The 22,902-nt window shown below is 37.6% G+C and overlaps 1 protein-coding gene across 1 annotated transcript in view; it reads right to left on the minus strand.

The window, feature by feature from the left end:
• Nucleotides 1-939: 939 nt before the first annotated feature.
• grm2a (glutamate receptor, metabotropic 2a) overlaps nucleotides 940-22,902 on the minus strand; it is a 36,427-nt gene continuing 14,464 nt past the window's right edge. The window contains exons 3-6 of the mRNA XM_041980118.1: nucleotides 10,156-10,993; nucleotides 7,155-8,218; nucleotides 1,823-2,000; nucleotides 940-1,386 (exon numbers count right to left, since the gene is read on the minus strand). Coding sequence (XP_041836052.1) covers nucleotides 1,313-1,386; nucleotides 1,823-2,000; nucleotides 7,155-8,218; nucleotides 10,156-10,993 — 2,154 coding nt within the window. The 3' untranslated portion in view covers nucleotides 940-1,312. The remainder of the gene's footprint in view (nucleotides 1,387-1,822; nucleotides 2,001-7,154; nucleotides 8,219-10,155; nucleotides 10,994-22,902) is intronic.

Below are 22,902 nucleotides of genomic sequence, written 5' to 3' on the forward strand. Positions count from 1 at the left end.
TTTTATCTCGGCTCCCACATAGAATTGAGAATTTGTATTGAGAAACTCTGTTCCAGCTAATCCTGTGACTTAACTTCTCATAATTATGTTTTTATATATAAATAATTAGTTTGATATAAGATGCAACTTTATAACCTTAAACAGGATTAATACTCTTGTTCTTACTATCACAGCATGGAGTTGTAGAAATGCATTTTTGAGCTGGAGCATGTAAACAAGGTAATTTGTTTGCAGCTCAAATGACCTGCTCACTTTCCCCTTTTGCAAACACTCTGTTAATGGAAATGGCAAAGGTTGCCTACTATAGGCATAGTATTCTTCAAATCAAGATCAAAATGTGGACACAAGATGGCAGTGTTATATCACAGATTTGGCTTTGATCTGTTTTCAGACGTATCAGTGTCAGCTGTGCATGCTGTTAGCTGCTGTGTGTATTTTTTGATTGGCTTTGGTGGCTTTTATCCCATATCAGCAGATGATATTTGTGCTGGTGATTTTCATTTTAGAGCTGTTTGCTTTCTACAGATGGTGTAGATTTAAACTCTTCACTTTTGGGCAGTGCAAATTTTAGACCTCAACTGGGTCCAAATTTCATTTGCACAGATATCCTAAATTTGAATTAGTTTAAGAATCACTGTATGAAGTATTTGTGGGATTGATACGGGATCCCCAGTTCCTTCCGACCAAAAGTATTCCTTTCAGTTCAGTTTTAAAGCAAAACATATGAACATATTGTAGATATTTAACAGTTATCATTGAGATGCAAAAATGTAATTTAGATGAAGCAAAACGGACAGATACAATAAAGACAACTAAGACCTCAAGTTTTATCCAAGTTGCCTGTGTTTACAGTGTCAAAGTCAATCAAAACCTTAATTTGCATTAATCTCTGGAATGTGCCTCTCGTGAGGAGAGGCAAAGAAACACACTCAGAAAAAAATCATTTTAATTTAATAAAAACACATTTTATTTACATATAATTACAAGAAAGCACAAACTGGTTCACCAGAATCTACATTAAAAACATTTTTTATATAATACATTTAACAGATTTACTATAATTAACTCCATTGTTGTAAGTAGAATCTTCAAAAAACAAGGGCTATATTTTATTTTATTGGCATCTCATTTAAAATTGCTACGAGTCAAAGAACAAAATAAAATAATTGGGACATTGTACTCACAGCACTTTGAGGACAACAAAGTCAGGACGATCGTCTGTGTGACCTGTCTTCGATATCTGAGACACCTGATTCAGGACTAGTGATTATATAACTGTTTACAAGGCTTAGCAAAAGAACCCAGTTGATCTTCACAAGGAGGATGTTGTTGAGTCCACCACCTCTCGTCCGTTACACACTGTTGGAACAACATTGGAGGCTGATGCTGCAAAGCAAACACACACATATGCCAATGTTAAGGTTGTTTTGTGTACTGTTCCATTTTCACTAAGACACACTGCTATAAGCAAAGGAGCCCCCCTGCTCCAAGATGAGTCAAGTAATGGATAGTAAAAAAATATTAAATCTAGTTATTAGTAGTTGTTTTATGTATGTATAAAATGTTACTATATTTTAAACAAATATCCAAAATTGTGTCCCTCTGGCCTTTGATGCGCTTGTATTACACTGGATGTGTTTTTTTTTTTACATTTTTTTTAACTTGTTTCACTAACTGGTTGTCCAGAGCTCATGAACAACACATGATTTTAAAAGGAAAATTAAAAATATCTCGCTGTACCTAAAGTGGCCTTATATACATGAATATGGAACAAATTAAACTGAAATCAAATAAAAATGACCTTTTTTACATCAGGTGGTACCTTGAGAAAAACTGGAAGCCGGGCCAGTATTGACACTGAAGCGGGTGGTGGCCACTCTGAGGGTGCTGACATTCTTCTGTGGCTGGAACAGGATGATGTGAATCTTTGGAGCAAAGAGGCAACCCAGCACTACTGACCCACTCAGACTGACGGAGATGCACATGGTGGTAGTCTGCACCTGCAGAGTGAGACAGAGGTGAGAAATTCATTACTGGAAGCTGAAAGGTATTGTTTGATAATACCTTGTCTGGCTTCAAGCACTTGCATCCATCATCTACCTCACATATATTCAGTGATAAACAAATACGGAACAGGAAATAAACATGCATTTCCAAAAACAAAGGATTGGTGGATATTCTACAAAAATGAATGTGTCAGTCTTAACCTCATTATCAGCATAAGTTTCTATGTAGTCATATCATCAGTGACATATCATGGAGTATCATTTTCGATAATGATAATAAGAAGAACCCTCCAGTCGGAAAGAAATAAGTACATCTTTCACCATTTAAAATGAAAGTCAGGTGTAAAAGAGGAGGTAGATGGATGTCGTCAACTGAGACTTCTAACTGAAAGGTGTTAAGCGATGTGTTTATTTGCTTGTCAATCAGCTGCTTAACCCTCACTCCTTTTTTGCTTCACCCTGCCCACGTTGCTATTTGTCCTCAGCCTGCTCCATCATTTCCAACTCTTTCACAGCCTTTTTCTGCCCTCCTGAAGAAGAGGATTCAGCTCTGCACTGTGTGATGTATGGTGAGAACATATCTTTTTCACAAGGCACAGCAGGTGCTTGTCATCACCCTGAATGTTAATGCTGGAATTAAAATAATGTGGGCACCAAGTGTTGTGCTGCACACAAACTGTTCTGCCTCAAGGATAACAGCAAGTAAACAGAAGTGGTCTTTAATTATCTTACATAAAGATTTAGGTTTCTACTCTGTGTTTATCTCACAGTCGCCTATATTAGATCTAAATCTTGATGTCTTTATCCACAAATAAATAGATAACGATTAGTTTCACAAAAATTGCAATGCTGTGAAAACGATTTGTAAACAGCACAAAGACAACATGTGGTATGTTGAGATTTTATTTATTTATTTATTTTAAAATATGTTTATACTGAATATAATGCTAGGAGGAAGCTCCACTTGTGCAATGCTAAGAAATGTTTCACCTGGTGCAACAGTTCACAAACACTTCAAATGATGATATGAGATGATTTGGCATAAATAAATGAGCATCCAAGTGAGCCTTAGTCACTTAAAAGTGAGAATGGTGAAAGGTAGGCTGGGGAATTAGTTCAACAATACAAAAATGTTTCTTGATGTAATGCAAAAAAATGTCCCTCATGTTTGTATCGGCATGAATTACAGTTTACAGAAATCCTTTTCTAAGGTCCTTTTAGCTCCTCCCTCATATTAAATACTTTCCCAGCATCAGGGGAACCATCTGCGATGTAACTTGGTCATTTGTTTAGACAATGTAAGTGTATGGTTGAAGACACCAATATAGAACAGCCACTCACTACAATAAATAATATCTTGTAAGCATCAATAAAATGTTTCCTCTATAAATACAAGCCTTAATAAAAATAGGAGAGTTAAGAATTGTTTTATTCTAATGTGAGTTGAAGGAGCAATAAGGAATTAAGATGTTATTTTAACCCATCCACCAGCCACCATCTGGCTGTTCTGTTTGTTCAGCATTCATGTTTGTGGAGAGGACAAGCTCTCTTCGGCTGTCCTGTGCCCTACGCTCTGTATCCATAAGTCTGTGCTTTTTGGTCTGAAAGCATGTTACACTAAAACCTCAAACTACAGAAAACAATTCCAATTCTTTACAAAAAAGCTTACTTTTAAAAATAGCATCGGTCTCCTCTGTTCCCCAGTTGCTTATAGAGGGTTGAAATTATTGTGTTGCTAGCAGCAATTTTAAATTCATGATATTTATTTATTTATTTTTCATAAGGTAATAAAAAAAATGCTCCGTTTCAACATTTTATATTGTTTTGGGGCTAGATTTAGCAGATGAGGATTTGTAACTCATAGCACTGTGTTTGTTTTTATATTTTACACAGCTTACTCTCTTTTGTAGGACCAGGGTTTATTTTTCAAGAATTAGGAGACATAGCTCCTCTCTAAGAAACTAGGGATCTTAAGAAATGTAAGAAAATTATTGACTGATATATATTTCATGTCTTTGCAATATATTAGTCACTTAGTAAACCAACATGAATTTACCACTATATCTTGATGTGTCATAGGTTGGTATGTATGATTAATTCATTAAGATTCCCCTCATGCCACCTTTGGAGTACATTACATTCTGCACACTCATGTTCTGGTTTGAGATTTACTCTATACTAAACTCAGAAACAAAAAACCTAATTATACCTAAAGGCTTGTCACTGGGGTGGTACCCTCAAAGGTACTGCTGTTGTACCTTTAACAGAGAGTAGTTTTTTGTATCTTTTGAACCTTATGAATTCTATTCTATTCTGTTCTACAGTCATTTAGCAGACGCTTTATCCAAAGTGACTTACATTTGAGAGTAAGAACAAGTATGAAGACCACTATTGTACCTCTGGTGACTGTCTTGTACCTTGATTTAAAAGTAAAAAATGCCTCCCATTACAACGCTTGTGGGACATCATAATGCTTTTTCTCTATCACACACACACACTAGAGGTAATGTTTGAACTTTGCAAGTGGGGAGTGGGGAAACCTGGACTAAAACCATCAACCTTCTGACTGGCAGACAACGACACTTCCTCCTGAGCTATGGCCAGGTTGACAATAAAATGAGGATAATGTGAAATAAGTTAAAAAATTGTTTGAAAAAAAAGAAAGAAAGAAAGAAAGAAAGAAAGAAAGAAAGAAAGAAAGAAAGAAAGAAAGAAAGAAAGAAAGAAAGAAAGAAAGAAAGAAAGAAAGAAAGAAGTGAATGCAAAAATCTAGGTTTATTTATAAGTTTACGTCTAAACCTTTTTTTCTTCCCTCAACACTGCACAACAGATTTATTGAAATTTGTCTTGAATGTATAAGAAAACTGTAAAACCTTCTTCAATAGGAAAAGTATTTTTTCTGTTATATCTCAGCACTGACTATATCCTGATACTATACCCTAATGTTTAGAGGAAACAGTAGAGATATGTACCATTTACTACATAAATGAACCGTTCAGGCCTGCAGATGGGTACAAATACTTACTTTGAGGTCCAGTTGTGGGCCCTAGTTGGTGCATAAGTCCAGAATGTACCCAGGAGGACAGAATAATACTCCTACAGTACCCTTTTTCTGACAGTGTAATCAAAATACTCCATTCTGTGTATCTGCACTGTGAGTTTAAAATTGCTGAGTAAGGCCAATGTAAACATTCTACATAATGGTCTTACAACATTAAGATACAGAATTGCTAAATGCTCTTTTGCTAATACTGTAGTTTTGAAAAAATGCTTTGGCCAGTACCTCAAAGAATAAAACCTGTTAAAGTGCCTTTAATAATTCACACTATGTTTCTCTGGAAGAGCAGCGACAAGGAATCAGCCTTTCCGCTCATATTTTTCCAGTGGGGAGTGAGTGTGGAGAGCAGGATGTAGAGCTATGGTTACTCCTTGTCTTCATTCACTGTTCTTTTTAATATGTAGACCTATGAAGGTTTTTTTATTTTATTATTTTTTTTACTTTTTAATACAGCACTGCTGCTTGAGTTAAATGTATGCTTTGTTCAGCTGGTTTAATACATTCAGAGAATGTTACAGCAGAGATGAAATTCCTCTTTTTATTGGACTTTGTGCAATACATTTATTAAAAAAACTTTATTGGATGAATCACCCGAGAGCTAGTCTAACCTTGATGGCATAGATGTTGAATTTACCAGACTTATTCATATTTTAGTGTGTTATTTGTCTTATGGTGGGTTCAATAAAGGCAGTTTGTGCTCAATATATCTGATGACAGTGGTGTAAGAAGGTGGTAATTATGTCTTCTAATGTTGGGTGAACTCATGTAAATTAGGTATGATCCAGGCGATTCTGTTTCAGTGCTTCTGTTGCCTGCAATGATTTCCTAGAAGCACTACGATTTTTGGCTGAGATGGATGTTTAGTTAGTTGGGCTTGTTGCTGAGATGAGATGACAAGCGCTGGCATCAGAGAATCCCTCTTCCCCAGAGTCCAGAGAACATGTTCAATATTTCATATTGATAATCCAATATATTATTCATTGCTCAGTAGACTGTACTTAGCTTAGTTTAACATTTCATGGAGAACTACAGTAAAATCTTTATTTGTTATTCAGATGGAAATTTGCATCAGGCTTTGACAACAATTTAGGAAGTGGTGTAAAACTAGGAGAACACTGGTAATATGTCACTGCCTGTAAGAAACTAGAGACACTGTGCCAGCTGAGTTGCTTCAGTTATTATTCATTGGTCAAAGGGGAACTTTGCATCTATCTAATGAGCCCGTTCAGGCAACGAATGGTGTTGACTGGAGAGGTGCTGGAGGGTTCCTCTGAGCATCACTCGAGTCCCAGGATAGAGGGAGCACAGCTGGGACTCAGCATCCTGGTCTTTCACACTCCATTCCACACAGCAACGCACAGGGACACACAGGGACGTTCAGTTCCCTTTTAGCTCTCATGGTCCTGCCTTTTCCATGTTGCTGCAAAGGCAGCTGTGTCAGGAGACTCCCCTTCCTACTTCGCCCTTCTGTCCCAGTCTCATTGTGCACTGGTCATATCCCAGAGGGATAATGCCCCAAGTCAGCATAGACTTGGGGCATAAGTCTGCTGCCTGTGACTGTGACCTTATAAGATCAGCCCCATCATCCTCACAGAAGGCTATTTCAACCCTTCGTTTAGCTGTCACTTTGCAATATTTTTGGGTGTCTGTGTTTTAAGCTTACCTTGTCCATGTTTTAGTTTATTATAGCATACACATACATTTCAAGACCACAATCTGATTCTACTTGTTTGTCCAGAGTGAAGTGTGGATCAATGGTGCACATATTTTGGCAAAAATCTTTTTCATCTGTTTCACTTTCTTCTGGCATGTTTCAGTGCAGCACTCACAGCTACAAGCTACAGTAAACTCATTCTGAACAGGCACATTTCAAATAGGCACTGCACCAGTGCATACAAAATACAAATCCAGGCACAGAGGAAGTCATTATCTTCGAGGCTGTATTCTGCTCAGATTTTAAGAACCTTAAGCCATCGGAACAAATAAATTGTTAAAAATGATAACCACAGCATGTTCTTTTTAGAAATGTGTATTTTTTATCTTCCATTAAAAATACAGCATGTGTGCTCATGCAGCATAGGTTAACTTACCCTGTAGTCACTGGCAGTAACGTAGAATATGGGTTGGAAAGCTAGCCAGATGATGCAGGTGGTGTACATCGTAAACCCAATAAACTTGGCCTCGTTGAAGTTCTCTGGGCATTTGCGGGTCTTGAAAGCATAGACTGTGCAGAGGATAATGAGTATGCAGTTGTAAGTGAGAGACATGAGCATGCTGGAGTCCTTGCTGTTACACTTGAGGGTGACCACGTCTCTTTTCTCTGGGCTTACTTCTTTTCTCACACCTGGCGCTTCCACCAGCAGCCAGACCACCACCACTACAAGCTGGCAGGAAATCAGAGCACCACAAATGGCCACCTGAGAGGCTGGGCTGATAAATCGAGGCCTTTGGGCTCCATCCTTCACTCCACTAAAGATCCGAGCAATTCGATTGGTCTTGGTTAGAAGGGCTGAGTAGCATACGGCAAAGGAGGTGCCTAAACCAAGTCGCCGTAGTGTACACACTGCTGTGGAAGGTTTGGCAATGTAGATGAAGGTCATGCTGTAACACATTAGCACTCCCAGCAGAAGAATGTAAGAAAGCTCTCGTCCACTGGCCTTGACCACCGGTGTCTCATTGTGTTTAAGGAAAAGGCCAATGACGAAGAGTGTGCTCATCATCCCTAGACAGGAAATAGTGACAGGCCCAATGGCCCAGGCATCTTCCCAGCGGATGTACTCCTCAGGCAAGTCATAACACCCCGTAAGATTGGCCAGTGGCCACTGCCCAAAGCTACAGTCAGCACAGGTAAACTCATCCTGCAAGTACTGATAGGGCTGGCAGGGAATACAGATCCAGCAACACACATCTCCTGGCTGCATACTTTTCACCTCGTTCTTTCTACATGGGTCACTACACTGGGAGGTAGGCACAACCTGGCCACCCCAAGGGATCAGGCTGGTGTTTAAGGTCAGGCTCTGTGCCCAGTAGCCGACATTTTGGTAGACGTAGCGTCCACCCTCTTTGTGGTAGTGAAAAATATTGTAGCGACCAACGCTGTCTCCAAAGGCATCAAAACGGACTACATTCTCTGTATCAGGGGGACGAAAGGGTGCTGAAAGGGAAAAGGGGAAAAAAAATCTGAGTCTGTTTCGTTGATATAATCATATTTGATTTAACAGCATTTTAGGAATCACACAAATGTCATATTATATATCGTAACTTTCAGTAGCCTTATGAAGTACAGCTGAAATGAGTCACCCATCATAATTCTTTAGAAAAATAATCATACTAAGAACATTTATTAGAACATTTTAGTATTTCAAGTAAAAAATACCATGGATTAAAAAAACTAATATTTTTTTTATATGTAAAATGTCAAAAAGTTGTGAAAAAGCTGCTTGTAAAGATCCAAAAGACTTTGATATATATTGGGAAAATAAACTAAACAAATTTAAAACCAACTAGCTTTCAGATGTTTTTTAAATCTTCCCACATAGCATGTTTCAGGTTGTTACTATATTAAAATGTAAACCTTGACCCATGTTTGCAATCCAGAAAATACCTACTTTTAGTTGTTGCTCAAAAGATTTCTGCATCTATCTTTCTCATTGTCCTGAGTAATATCTGAGCTGCATCTGCAAAAAGCATCTACACAGAATCATTCTGCCATCACCTTGACTTCAGGGTGGGTGCTAATGAGGTAACGCTCAGTGCCTGGTTTCCTCTTCACACATGCTGTTGGCAATTGTGCCCAAATAATTCAGTCTTTTTTCATCAAGTCAGAGGAGTATGCTTTACAGAGTCATGTCAATGTCTTCAGACATTTTCCCAGCAGGCTGTCATGTGCGTAGAAATGACTTTTAGTTAACTCTTCTACTGTAAATGCCTGACTGTTATATCAATGTTTAACGTTTTTCCATCTCTTTAAAGGAACTCAAGTTTTTTAATGGTGATTCAATTCCTAGTTAAAGAATAGAGGCTGCTATGCTTTTGACCACTTTAAATGCTGTAGAAATTTTGTATCCAGATCTATGCCTTTGCACTGGTTGAGAATATCCTTATTTGTCTAAAGGCAATTCTCTCAGAACTTATAGCACTGTTTTTACTCAGACATGCACCATTCTTAAAACTGGAAAGTTTTGTCATTATAATATTTGACTGTTTTAACTGTCATTCAAGCTAAATGTGCATGAGAAAATTTATACCATATGACATTGCCTTTATCTAAAAACAAGTATTCATTGTTGTTGTTATTTGTTTGTTCCTATAGTCAGTCCATGCATCTTGGTTTTAAAACATATACAGAGCTTAGTAGTTCACCTGTTTTTCTCCTTTGGGTGATGTAATGACTCTTGGGACTGACTAATTTAAGGCCTCTTATCCATTTTAAAATCTCTAGATAGTGAAATCCTTTGGGCATTTCCCCCCTTTTTTTTTTTTTAGAAATGATGAAAAGCATAAAAGCACAGCTGGATAAGAGCACAGCATTATCATTATCTCCCATCAGTGAAAATGTCAGTATTTCCATAAATTGAAAGATAACCCAACACTGGTACATAAGTGAGAGCAGTTGAACCTGTAAGCCTGTTATTTATTATGTGTGGATGAGGTGATGCAATTATAGTTACATGTTTTGTGTGTTGTAGACAACAATTTTATGTAGACAAACAGAAAATAAATTATATTTGCACAATGAGTGTCTGAAAAGTTCAAACCAAAGTGCTTTATTCATGCAAGAAAAAACCTCCTCAAAGCATGAGGGTGAGGAAATGGTTTCATTACTGCTAACTGAATCACTACAGAATGTATCTGCAGCAAGTGTAGAAATATATAATTGCTATTGCACTAATTCAATAATTTATATGAACTGACAAAATGAATATAAACTGATGCAGTCTAATTTGGCATCCTGTATGTACAGATGGCACTTGAAGAAATTAAATATGTTGAAGTTTGCATGGAGTTTTACACTGCACAAATCAGTGTGTAGTCAGAAATGTGATACTTATATGCTCAATTTTAATGTTTGCCCATTAAGATTTTACTCACCGTCAAACTTGACTTTGAGAATGTAGTCCCTGTAAAATTTTCGGCCATTGCCAGTTTTCAGAGCTTCGCACATCTTGGTGGAGTTGGGGCATAAAGCCTGCCTCATGTTATGTAAGGCAGCAGCCATTGCATAGACAGCATTCACTATGAACATGATCTTAGATTCTGGTTGAAATGGAATATCATGGAGCGAGTGTTTTCCACAGCCCAGGTCATGGAGGCTGCACTGGAACTGGTTTTCCCAAAATTCTTTAAACCAAGGATTCCTTGTGTTGTTGTATGGGTGCAGGTTAGTGAAGTATTCGTTGAATTGGGGGATTTGATAGGAAGCCAGTTCAATGGTGAATGCGCCATCTGCCACAGCCTCACTTCCCCTCACAACACTCTCCTGTGCTCCCCAGCCATCACTGGCCACCCAGGTGAAGGTAACGTTCATGCGGTTGGCTGCCACCAGCAGCTCACGGGCGTCCTCACTACGTGTGAATAGGATGACCACTTTGGCATTGGACTTCTGCTGAAGGGAACGGATTACATTCTCGTAGCTCCAGCGGCTCATAGAACGGCTCACCTTGGCTGAGGTGGCAATGCAAATCTGGCGGGCACGAGCCTCCTGCTGGAAGGCATCAATGCCAGTCTCACCATAGTCACCTTCTGAAGCCACTGTCGATACATATGTCCAGTTGAAGTAACGCAGAATCTCTGCCATAGCCTTAGCCTGGTAGAAGTCAGGGGGCACGGTCCGGGCAAAATAGTCATAACGGGTCTTGTCACTTAGCTTGGCACTGGTGGAAGCGTAGCTGATCTGAGGGATCTGGAAAAGTCGTAGCAGGTTTGCCACCTGGAACAAGGAAAAGACCAAAATGATAAGTCATTTAAATCTGCAGTTATCTTTATTACATAGAAATGAATGTATAGTTGTAAAATCTTAGAAGTACAGTATAAAAATTTCACAGACAACGTGCACCTGCCACCTCTTTGAATGATTATAATTGCACATCTTTAAATAAATTAATGAAATTGTCTAGATTACACATTTTCCCCATGCAGATGCAATTAGTTTCACCCCATTTGGTCTTTGATTTGCTTACTGGATTCCTGCTGGGTCCTTTGAAACCTAACTCCCCAGATGATACTGACTTAATGGTGCGATCCTGCTTTTAACCATTGTGAGCATTTCCTGTTTATCTAATCCTTTCTAATCAGAAAGGCTTTTAACAAAGCTACACAAAAACTGAGTGGCTACAGGTGTTTCTAAGAACAGAAAGGAGGTACTGTGTGACAAAACAGATTCTTCTGTAGTTCTTGCTCCACTTTTGAGAGAAGTAGTGAGCACAGGTATTTGTCATGCATTTACACCCCCATATATACAAATGCACTATTTGGGAAACATTTTTTAGGATAAAGATTTTCTCCAACTTCAGCTGTAACTTTTATGTGAGAACTGGAAAACCAGGGCTTTTATTTTTTCTTGGGGGATCAAATTTTGCAACACCGTCTCTAAATGTGTAGTTACAACCCAACTTGAGCGGCAAGCTGTTGGAACCACTTAATTAAGAAGAACTAGACCATTTTCGTATGTCCCAGACACTGATGTTGTATTTGAATGAACTGCTCTGCCCACACACCAAAGACCAGGAAAATGTTAACAAAATGTTTGGAAATGGTGCTGCGTGGGTGGGATTTTTCAAAGAAAGAAAGAAAGAAAGAGATTTTTTTTTGCTCTTGATCTCAGAATCTAGAATTTTCTTCTTATACAAAAATAACTGTCACATGGTTTGCGTGATTTCCCACCAATCTCTGACATCAGCTTACTTATCCACTGAACAGAACAACACTGAATTTCCTGCAGTGTTTCTATGCAACATTTACAAGTGATTCAACTCTTAGATTTGACTTGACTACTGCAAACCCTTCCATTTTGTTCATTCTTTTTCTTTTTTTTCAAACCATTTCCTGGTGGATGAGCAAGTGCACAAGGATCATTATCCAGTTGAGAGGATTTCTTATTCATCTTTAACATTTTGACAGATGACCCAACAATATCTTCAAGCACCCTTTGATATGATGCAGAAATCATTGCTGAATCAGTGACAGGAAGCTGCCCTGTCCCTGAGGCAGCTGGGCAAGCCAGACCATAGCATTCATTTTATAATGCTTTACATTTTCTGTGAGGTTTTACTCAGTGAAAGAGGTCTTTGGCCTGTTTCAAACCTGTCTGCTCTTTAATTTGCCCGTCCAGAAAGAACTATTCCAGGATGTCTGGTTCTGGTCAGCTCAACACATCCTCATCATGAAGACCGGCTAATAATCATGTTTTATGTATAACAGTCTCTTACCCCAAACTGCCTTGATAGAATTGTTCAAAATATGGAGAATCAGCTGATGGCAGTGTTTTTGCTCCTTTATGAACAAATCAGAATATAATCTAAAGTGGAAAGTGGTATTGACACTGATTAGTCCTTTACTAGATCTACACTACAATTTTTTGTGGTTATAACATCTTATTTTCATGATCACTTGATGGGCATATTGTTTTTTGAGGACACCATAACCATAACCATTTGTTTGATTTAATTATAAGAAACTTGTGTAAATGGAAGTATTAACATTCCACACAAAGATTTCAAACAATAATCAATGGCTTTTTGTTTATTTTGTTTTGTTTACTTAACCCCCCCCCCCCCCCATAGACTAGCACATCATCATACAACTTTGCCCCCAAATCATAATAATTTTCATTTATATATAAATTATTGATTAAAGGGTGCTACCTTAAAATATTTTGATTAGGAACCAGATGTACCTTTCCACATTAAACATTTATTTTTAATATACAACAGCAATATCAAGCTAGAATCTACTCAAATATTTAACATAGAGTGAGACATGAATCTGTAGGAGTTATAGAACATTTAAGCCTTCAGTATTTGTACACGTAACATATTTGCTTATAGATAATTAGTGACATGTAAATTGTCAGACTTTAGTTAATAACTACTTTTAAAATGATTTTGTTCAAAGAGAGTGGAAACATAATAGCTCCCTTTGTTTCTAAAAGAAAAGTACTTAGACAAGCTGGAAGTGTTACTGCAGGGAAGATACAGCATTTATCAAGGGATTTAAATCCAGGCCAGTAAAGCTACATTTGTTTAAGCCAAGGGTCTTTTCTTCTGTAAGCACTGACTTGTTCTTGACAATGAAGGAACAGAACACATGCCTTAACATGCCAGTATGAGCCATTCACGAAGGTAACACCAGTAAAACTGCATTCATGAAGGTGACAGTAGCATTACAGGATGCTGTTATTATTCATGTTTACAGGTATGACCTAAAAACAGTTATAACTGTCTCTGTTAGAGAATATATAGATCTGACTAAGTGATGGAGTGAAAAAAGAATGGGCTTTATGGGAAATTACATCATGTTCAATGATTTTTGTTTGTTTTTTTGTTGTTGTTGTTGTTCGGAAATTACTAAACATCAGTAAAACTGTTTCTTGGTTGTTGTTTATGTCACTAACATAATTTGTTTACATTTTGTGAAATTGTGATTGAAAATATATGTGGATGATGAAGTGAAAGATTTAAAATATCTTTCTGATCTCTAACCAAAACCACACCACTGGTGTGCAGATCCAGGATGTTTTTTTTTTTTTGTTTGTTTTTCTATTTTTTTTTTTTTCCTTTTTAATATAAAATTTTTGAGCTGAGCGACGCAGACTGTACTGTGGCCAATTAATGCATGTGTAATATTCAGTCACTGTTGGCACTGAAACAGTCCTCATCAGTTTTCTTTATTGGGTTATGCCAGATACCAGCAAGACAAGCAGATAGTTTGAGGTTCTGTATGTCATTTGTTCTCCACCAGGCAGTGATGGGCATTTAGAGACGCAGCTGTGGGTCTTAACTGAGTTATGAATGAATACAATATGCCAAATGAGGGGATCCTTGCAGATGGTGTCTACAGCATCAGACTGAGTTAAACTGTAGCTGCTTGTTCAGTGTTGAATACACTGAAGCTGGTGGGGGATGTAGAGAAGTAGAAGTGTATTGTTTGAGTTTTTGGAGTGCAGTTGTTTAACCCTGGATGTTGTACCTTTCAAATAAAATGTGCCTACTCACTCCAGGAGGGATTAATAAGAATTATTGCAGACAGGGAGGATTTTCATGTTGTCTGTGAAAATGCTGCCAATTAAAAAGAGAGGGAAGTTCTTTTCACCCATGCACCAGAGTCCTGATATGTTCTAGTAATATTCTGCAGTGGTGGGATATGAGAATGTAAATGTCTGCAATATGCACTGTAGATGCAAACTTTCAATGGAGAATTTCCACTTTCCTTCTGCTGGAGATGGACATCTGAAACACAAGGGATGAGGTGCAGGAGAATTGCTGTCTAGGGAGTGCAGAATGAAGCATGTGATGCAGATATTCCATTGTTTACACATTAGGAAAAGCATTTGCTAACATGCATTTGTTAGCATGAGTACTGCATGTATCTGTATTTATCTGCAGTGGCAGGGACAGCACGTGGTGAAATATTTTGCTAAAATATTGTATCACCCAGAAATGATCCAGAGGTTTTATTAGGACTCTGGAGCCACTATAACACAAGTGTTGGAGTCCCACTAATGTCCTACAGATGTTAGCATGGTGGCATGTGACAGGACAAATGTCTGTAACATTCACTCCCAACTTAGTCTAAGGGTTTTTGTTCATGAGTACAAACAGCTGAATCCCAGTTGTGTAGGTGTTCTTAGACACTTTGTAGTAACGGCTTAAAATGATTTAAAAAATATTTAATCATTTTTAATTGATGAATCGATTTAGTTGCAGGGTTATAGTAAACTCCTCAACCATTGCCTTAAGCCAGAATAAACTTGAGACAGAATAATGAACCTTGACTACTTAACAGAAGCCTTACCAGGTTGTTTAATTGTACTGTTGGACTGATGAATCAAAAGTTTAAGAATTTGCTTTACATCAGATATGCCTGATATATACAGTAGGTTAATATCATGATGATGTAAATTAGATGTCATTCATTACTTTATTTATTAAAAATATTGCAGGATGTGATACTATAAAGCTTGTGTTATATTGTGGATGCTCTGAGGTTTTGGGGGATCAATTTGCCCTGTCTATGATTTTTTATTTTTTTTTTATTTTTATTCTTTCTTTCTTTTTGTTTTTCCAAACTGGTTGGATTTCTTTCAGTCTGGTTGTTTTGTATGTTTATTGATGAGTTGCAACCCATTGATTTTCAGTCAGTAAGAGAATAGATTATTTACAAAACATGTTGCTATATAGGGGAAATTTAAAGGAATATGTGTATAATGCAGGTTTAAACAGGAGAAACTTGCATTATAAAACACAACGATTATATGTAACAAGTTATGTATTATATTCACTTTTTCATATGATTTACCAATACTATTATACTATTATGTGGGAAAAAAATAATTAATTTTGCTGAAATCTCTCAGCGCTCACTGTGGTAAGTAGTTTCTCTGCAAGATATTAAATGGCTTTCTAATCCACTTACGATGCATGTGGCTTATGAAAGGTTGTAAAGCACAGTGACAGACATGACACTGATACAACGGAATTATTGGGAATCATTAGACAGATATTTACAAGACTTAAGCGAAAGCTCAAGGCTCTTTAACCTGCTGAAGTCTGTCCCTGACATATACAGTAGACTTAAGTGAAGAAACCACTAGACAGTAAATGAAAATAGAACTGGAGCATAGAAAAAACTGAAATAGACACTCTCTACGCTGATACCATAAGGAGACGTTGAAACTCTGCAGGGCATTGATTGATCCAAGAATCATCAACTGTAAGCACAAACGACTCTCTGCAGCTGCACGCAGACACCAACACACTGACTTTTTTCCGTGAAGTTGTTTGAAAGTTGACATAAATTAAGGATATTTGACTGCATGGAATGCAGTTGTGAGGAAGACTAATGATTTACTGATCCTTTCTTTTTTCTTCTCTGACAGAGTGGACTTTGCAACTCAGTTGTTATTGTTACTGCCAGCAGATAAAACTGTTCTGAAAAAGAAACCAGTCACATACTCATTCAATGCAACAGTTGTGTGTCTTGTCTGTGTCACTGCAGTTTCACACAGAGTGCACTGAAAAACAGATGATCCACCCAGAAGGACATAGTACTGTCTGTAATGGCAAGCAAAGCAGGGTAAGTTACTGTACATGTAACTTGTAATGTAAAAGGATTAGAAGCTGTGAGAGCATGTTAACTGCTTTTCTGCTCTTCATTGTAGCATAATTCAGTCTACATGCACAGCATCATATAGACAGATCTGCATGTGTGTCATTGTCTCTTGTAATGTACAAATGAATTGTTGTATGAACAAGATTATGCACACATAGTGAATTTGTAAAATATGGAGATATATGATAACATGTGTGGCAGTATGAGCTCAGCCTGCTGTATGTGGTGGTGAAAGCTCTCAGGCTAAGTGTCATGAGAGCTCTTGTGTTGTAGTAATGTAACTCTAGGGTTACTGAATTTAATCATGTCCTAATTTAATTTTGCATGGTAACACAAAGCTGGTTGACCTTTTTTAAAAAGAGGAATACTGCAGAAGAGAAAAATGAAGTGCAATCAAGAAGCTGACCAGAAAAAAATCCCATCTTGAAAAAAAAGGGCTTCATGTTATATGGATAATTATACTAAATATCATGCAAGGAAAAAAATCTTTTAGTACCTTTGCTTGGTTTAAGCACATATAATGAACAGGGGGCAAAATGCAGAGACAGCAACCCCCATATGCCCCATGTACACAAAAGCACAAAAACAGCAACAATTTACCAGGTGAAGTGATGATAATATGTTACTTCAAAGTATATTATTTGTTTTAATTCTTTAGTATTTTATTGTAATTTTCAAGTCCAGTTCCAATGTCTGAATATTTATAGGAATTACAAATTTACTGCTATTTATTCTTGCATTCATATAGTACCATTTTAGTCACATTAAATGTACAAAAAATAACACAAAGTTGCTGTGACAAGCTTTATTACCAAATCCCTTTTCTTTCTTTTATATATTCATCTCATATCTAGTTTATGCGCTTTACTTTGGTTATTTAGTTATTTGTATCCACTAATCATGTGATTTATTGGATAAGATGAAATTAAAGGAATAAAACAGAGCATAGATACAGGAACATATAAATAAGAGTCTGAGAGAGTGGCCTGATCCAGGAAATATCAGGCCTACTTTGTAGAAATGTCATGATTTTTTTCTACATGAAAAGCCCATCTGCTCTTCCCAGAAGACTATCTCAGTGTGCTTCTACGGCAATAACACTGCATTCCCAGAGCAGCAGTCCTTAGCTCTACTCAGTATCACACGTATATGGCCCAGTGCAGCACCGTGAAACACTCAGGCATACGTATGCACGAGGAATGGGCATGCATGTACATGCACTATAAACAGTGATGTTAGCATTGGATCATTATTAGTTTATTTTTTTATGATTTTGCTGCTTGGGAACAGCTTTAAGAGACCGAAATTTTAACTGTAACATACATAGAGCAAAGATGGTTTTTCACCTCATTCTGTTCTCTTATTCTGCTTGATAATAAGAATTTTCTTTATGCTGTAGTTATCTTCTATCTATGCTGTAGCCCAGAGAGCCAAGCAACCATTACTAGGTACATTTCTATGATTTCTTCTCATTCATTAACATTGTTTACAGCTCAGTAAATTGAAGTATATTAGCTTTAATTTCTCTCCTGAATGACTTGTTAGTATATTTATATATCTTTACAGTCCATTCTCATTCAGACAACTGACTGTAAAATTCAGCAAAAAAAGTTAAAAATCAAAATGAGCAAATTTGGGATGCAATTGACTTTTTGTAAACCTGTCTTTAACATCTAATATAAGAAAACATTCATTAAGTTTGTGCGGTGGCATGATATGTGTTTCATCTGCACACATAGCAGATTCTGCCAAGCCACTGAATAATCCAATCATTGTCAATTATTTACGATTTCAGAGTATGTTATTCACTTTTATCCATGAATATTGCATTTTCACTACATGTCTCTAACAGATACGATTCATTATTGTTCTCCTTGGCAATGAATTCTGTCGCGTGTGTTTCCATGTTTCAATCCTTTGACTCATGCATGCTTCACAGATTGGCAGGGTCTACCTGCAGATGAAGCCTTTTCTATAAATAGAGTTGTTTGTGACAGAAAAACATTAGATTCCCAAGCTCACTTAAAGCTCATAAATACACCTTATTATTTCCGTCTCTTGGTTTATTCTTCAAATGTCAAGTAGATTGTTTATATCAGGATCTATGTCTTTAAATCCTTCTATGCAGCTTTATGAATATGTCCTCTCTTCATGTTGTTAATCAGTTAAAATGACCACACCTCAGGCAGCGTGCTGATGTACTCCAATTATTTCACCGAGATGCCTCTGCACAAAAAGAGCCAGGGATTTCTGTGTAGTGTTTTGAAAGCTCACTGCACACTATTTTTCATTGTTTGTCATTGGATTCCAGAAATTTCCCCTATGTTTTGAGGCTGGGAATAGTTTTTTTTTTTTTCATGAGCATTTGAGTATTTGACATTCCAGAGTTGAATTCCCTTTATGTGCCTTGGCGATTATGATGTTTTGCCTGGGGATGCTCTCTTACCAATGAGTCATATTCAGCAGTGCTTTCTGCTGTCGGGGTAACAAAAGTGGAGTCCCATCCATGTATTAATCAAAAGCCAGCCCTCAGGCAAGATGTTCCTAGACTGTAATTGGAGGATATAATACATCTCTGATTAACCCACACATTTAGGACACTACGGGCTACTGCAGCCAAGTCTATATAAAACAACTACAACCTACAGAAAAAATGTTTTTTTTGTATCTTAAGTTTAAAGGTTTTTTGTGTTATGTATGCAATAATACACATGTATCTTGTCATTAATCCAGCTCTTCACAAATGAATAAAGATGCTGAATGTAGTGAGGAGAGTTGTTCAAGGCTTAATACTTAAGTCACATTATTTTTTCTACAAGTATGTTCAAACTGTCCAGATGGCATCACAGACTTTCTTCTTACTGTTTAAGATCCGAGTTGTGGTTGTCAAATGCTTTGACACCGTATGATACCATGTGACTCACTCTATCTCATTCCCTACATGAGCATGTCTGCCCGTCACTGTCTTAGCATCTCCGTGAAACATGATATCTCGTGCGATTGCTCAACATCCTCTGTGTGCATGCACACCTCTGCCAACCCACCAGACAGTCCGGCTGCAACCACAGATGGGGAAGATGGGGATGATGGGGCCTAGCCTGTGAGAGCGTCACAGAACTTCGCCTCCACACTTAACTCAATCTGTGCTCATGTAACGCCAGCATGGCCAGGCCTGCAGCCAGATCTGCCCCCATATCTGCGATTGTCACACTACAACACCAGCAGCACAGCAACACGCTTCTTCATTGTGACAGATTTAGACAGCACTCAGTGTTCTCACCACCTGTCAGTTCACTCTGTTCCACCATGTAGCCAGAGCAATAAGGGCCTTTGAAATAATATTATTATGTGTCCTGTAACTGCCTTCCCTTTGGGGGTGAAATACACACATCTGTATTAAACACCTGCCTTTCTTACAGAGAGCCAGACTCTGTAACCTTTCACACAGCCAGACTGGTTCACGTGAAGGTCTGACAGGCTATAGACTACGCACAAACAAGGCAGTTACAAAGGACAGAAACATTCTGTAGAGATGGTATCCAGCGGCAGTACAGAAATGCCACACACTCTCATGCCCCAAATGCATATCTCTGTGTAATAACGTCAGAGACAACAATGAGGCAATAGCATGTCTAAATACATGCAGCTCATCTGATTTTCAAAGGGCACATCTTACACAGCAAATCTATAAACATTAGGAGAGGGGGAAATTATTATCTGGTCACTGTTCATTTTAAAAAGCTAGTGAAAGGGTAAGAAATGATGCTATGAGCAAATTTACTGCCATGATTAAATGCTCACCAACTGGCTAAGATAAAGAGGCTGAGCTAGCACAGCTCATGGCTGAACTTTATTACTACATGAAGAGTTATTCATGGTGAGAAAGGGAACTCTGTCCTGTGGTGTACTTCTACCAATTCAATGAGAAGCTAGGGCAGACCCCAGACCTTAGGCTTGTAATAGTACATCCATAAATTACCACACGACAAGGGTACTCTCTACGGAGCCCCAGATACTGGGTTTTGCTAAAATTACAGCTCGTTTATCAAGTCCTTTGTTTCCAAAGTGTCCTTTTCACCAGGAATCCTTTTATAGGTGCTCTGAATCTCCTTCCTAAATTATTTCCCTGGGAGCTTTCTACCTGTTAAGTGTATTACTGTACTGTACTTTACTGTATGTTTGGCATTCTGCTTTATCAGCATTACAGTAAGAAGAGTTGTTAGCTGAGCTTTGGTTCAATTATGGGAATATGTATATATAATATCCACTGCACAACTGGAGAAAAGTCTTTTTCAGGAACTTCGAAATGATAAAGTACTGGAATATAAATAAGTGTGTCACAGTCTAACAAGCTCTCTAACAACTATATAGATCATTTGTTCATGCCCTTAAATCTGATCTATATAAGCCTCCTGTGAAGTGCTGCCCATCCACGCGTCAGGGGGGAGATAATGACATCTATGAGAGCAAGCATCATTGCCAAGTGTTTGCTTTAAGAAGCCACAAAATCCTTAAAAAATTTTTTAAATGAATAAATAAACAAGCATGGAGGAAGTTAGATGGCATGCTAACACACGGCACTGTCAGTCATTCACTCATGACATGACAGCTATTTTTACACTTCTGAGATACATTCAACAATAACATGACAACACTTGATTTAAACACTTTTCTTTCTCCCGGTTGGGTTTAGGCAGCACCATCACTTGGTTAGGGTTAGACATTTAAACCTGGTTATGGCTGTGGCATGATCGTGGTCAGGGCTGAAATGCAGTTGTTTTACAGATCACATGTAGTTGCTCTCATGACCTCATGGGAAGGACAGTCTGCATAGTTTTATGCATCACTTTAAAAAATAAAGAACTGTGAGAAAATTACATCAATTTTTCTTTTAAATTTGATGAACTCTTTCATAATCTAACAAGTTTTTAACCTTGTTAGCATGTCTTTAACATGTTTTATTTTTTCATTTGTCTTTTTTTTCCGAGAGATAACAGAGCCATGAATGCCATGAGGAGGGATTTGAATCTGTAGAGCTCTACCAGCAATCTCAGAATGATGAGGTCACACTATCTGCACAAACCATTTTAAACATCAGAAGGATCAGTAATTATTGTGGGATCGCTATTATACATGTAACAGGAGGAAATCACTCTAGAATTCTTTATGTCTAACCCAAACATGATATTCTATGACAAAAGCTGTTTCAGGTCATTTGGAAATTGAACTGTCCCATTATAAATAGCAGAGCAAACACTTGACTTTTGGGACAGCTACTTTGGAAACTTGACCCAAAAACAGTTGGATTTTTCCATTTTGAATTAAATGGGCATGTCCATCAAGTGGCATGTAATTTCTTTAATGTGCTTTCATTCATATAACCCTGCACTGAAGGGGTGGATCTGTCAGTACATGGGGCTGCAGCCAGTGGCAAGGAGTTCTGCCCAGCAAGGGCGTTGTGCTGCTCTTCCATTAACTCAGGAGTTGGAAGCCGCTGACGTTTAGCCAACCAGAATCCAATTACCAGCTGATAACATTGTAAACCCAAAGGCTCATTTTATCCACTCTTATGTTGTTGAAAGTGAAGGACATTGAATACATTCATATTCAGATTTTTTCCCTGAAATGAGACCTGTTTTTCCTCTTGAAAAATCACTCTTTGGTTTAAACATGTATAGCTGAATTGCCTCAAGTCCACTGAAAAACACAGCAGAGGGACAGTGTGGGCAGGACTCGTTCTTTGAATAGAAAAAAGGGGGAAAACAACAAAGTCCTACTCCAAACAATTAGACTGTTTTCATGGCAAAGCCCTTGAAATGTACAATTTTGAAGAACACAGATAAGTTTTTAAGGGAGGTTTTTAGAACTACTGGAGTGAGACTTTAACATCCTGAACTTCCTTGTGACTCTATATCCACTCATAATCTTTGGTCTGTCTATGTCTGTATTCATATTCCTGTATTTAAATGCTTTGTGAGGTTTTGCAGCACAGGCATCTATCTGCATGTATATATTTTTTCCTAATTAGCATATTTTGCCTGTGCGATTGCATACATCTTAATGAAATGCAAAGAATACCAGTCACAATTGTCTGTCACTATATTCAATTTACAAAAAATAATGTCCTAGTGTTTTGTTTTGTTTGTTTGTTTGTTTGTTTGTTTGTTTGTTTGTTTGTTTGTTTGTTTGTTGTTTGTTTGTTTGTTTGTTTTTCCAATACATTTATTCTAGGCTTTGGGCCCAAGTCTTAGAAAACAGCAGTCAAAACTCTGCTGTTAATTTTAGTATCATGTTCACTGAGATAGTAGAGAGATTTTTAAGAAAGCAAGAACTTGTTAACAGAATAAGTGGGCAGTGTGGAGATGTATAATATGATAGACCCATATATGTGTCTATCGCAGTTATTAAAATGTCATACAGTAGATGGATAATGCAATCCTCATGACAGGTCTCATATATAGAGCTGACCACTTCTTTCTGACCTTTCATGTCTAAAATTTAGCTAAAGAT

The sequence above is a fragment of the Melanotaenia boesemani genome, chromosome 3, assembly GCF_017639745.1.
Source record: "Melanotaenia boesemani isolate fMelBoe1 chromosome 3, fMelBoe1.pri, whole genome shotgun sequence".
Lineage (NCBI taxonomy): Eukaryota > Metazoa > Chordata > Actinopteri > Atheriniformes > Melanotaeniidae > Melanotaenia > Melanotaenia boesemani.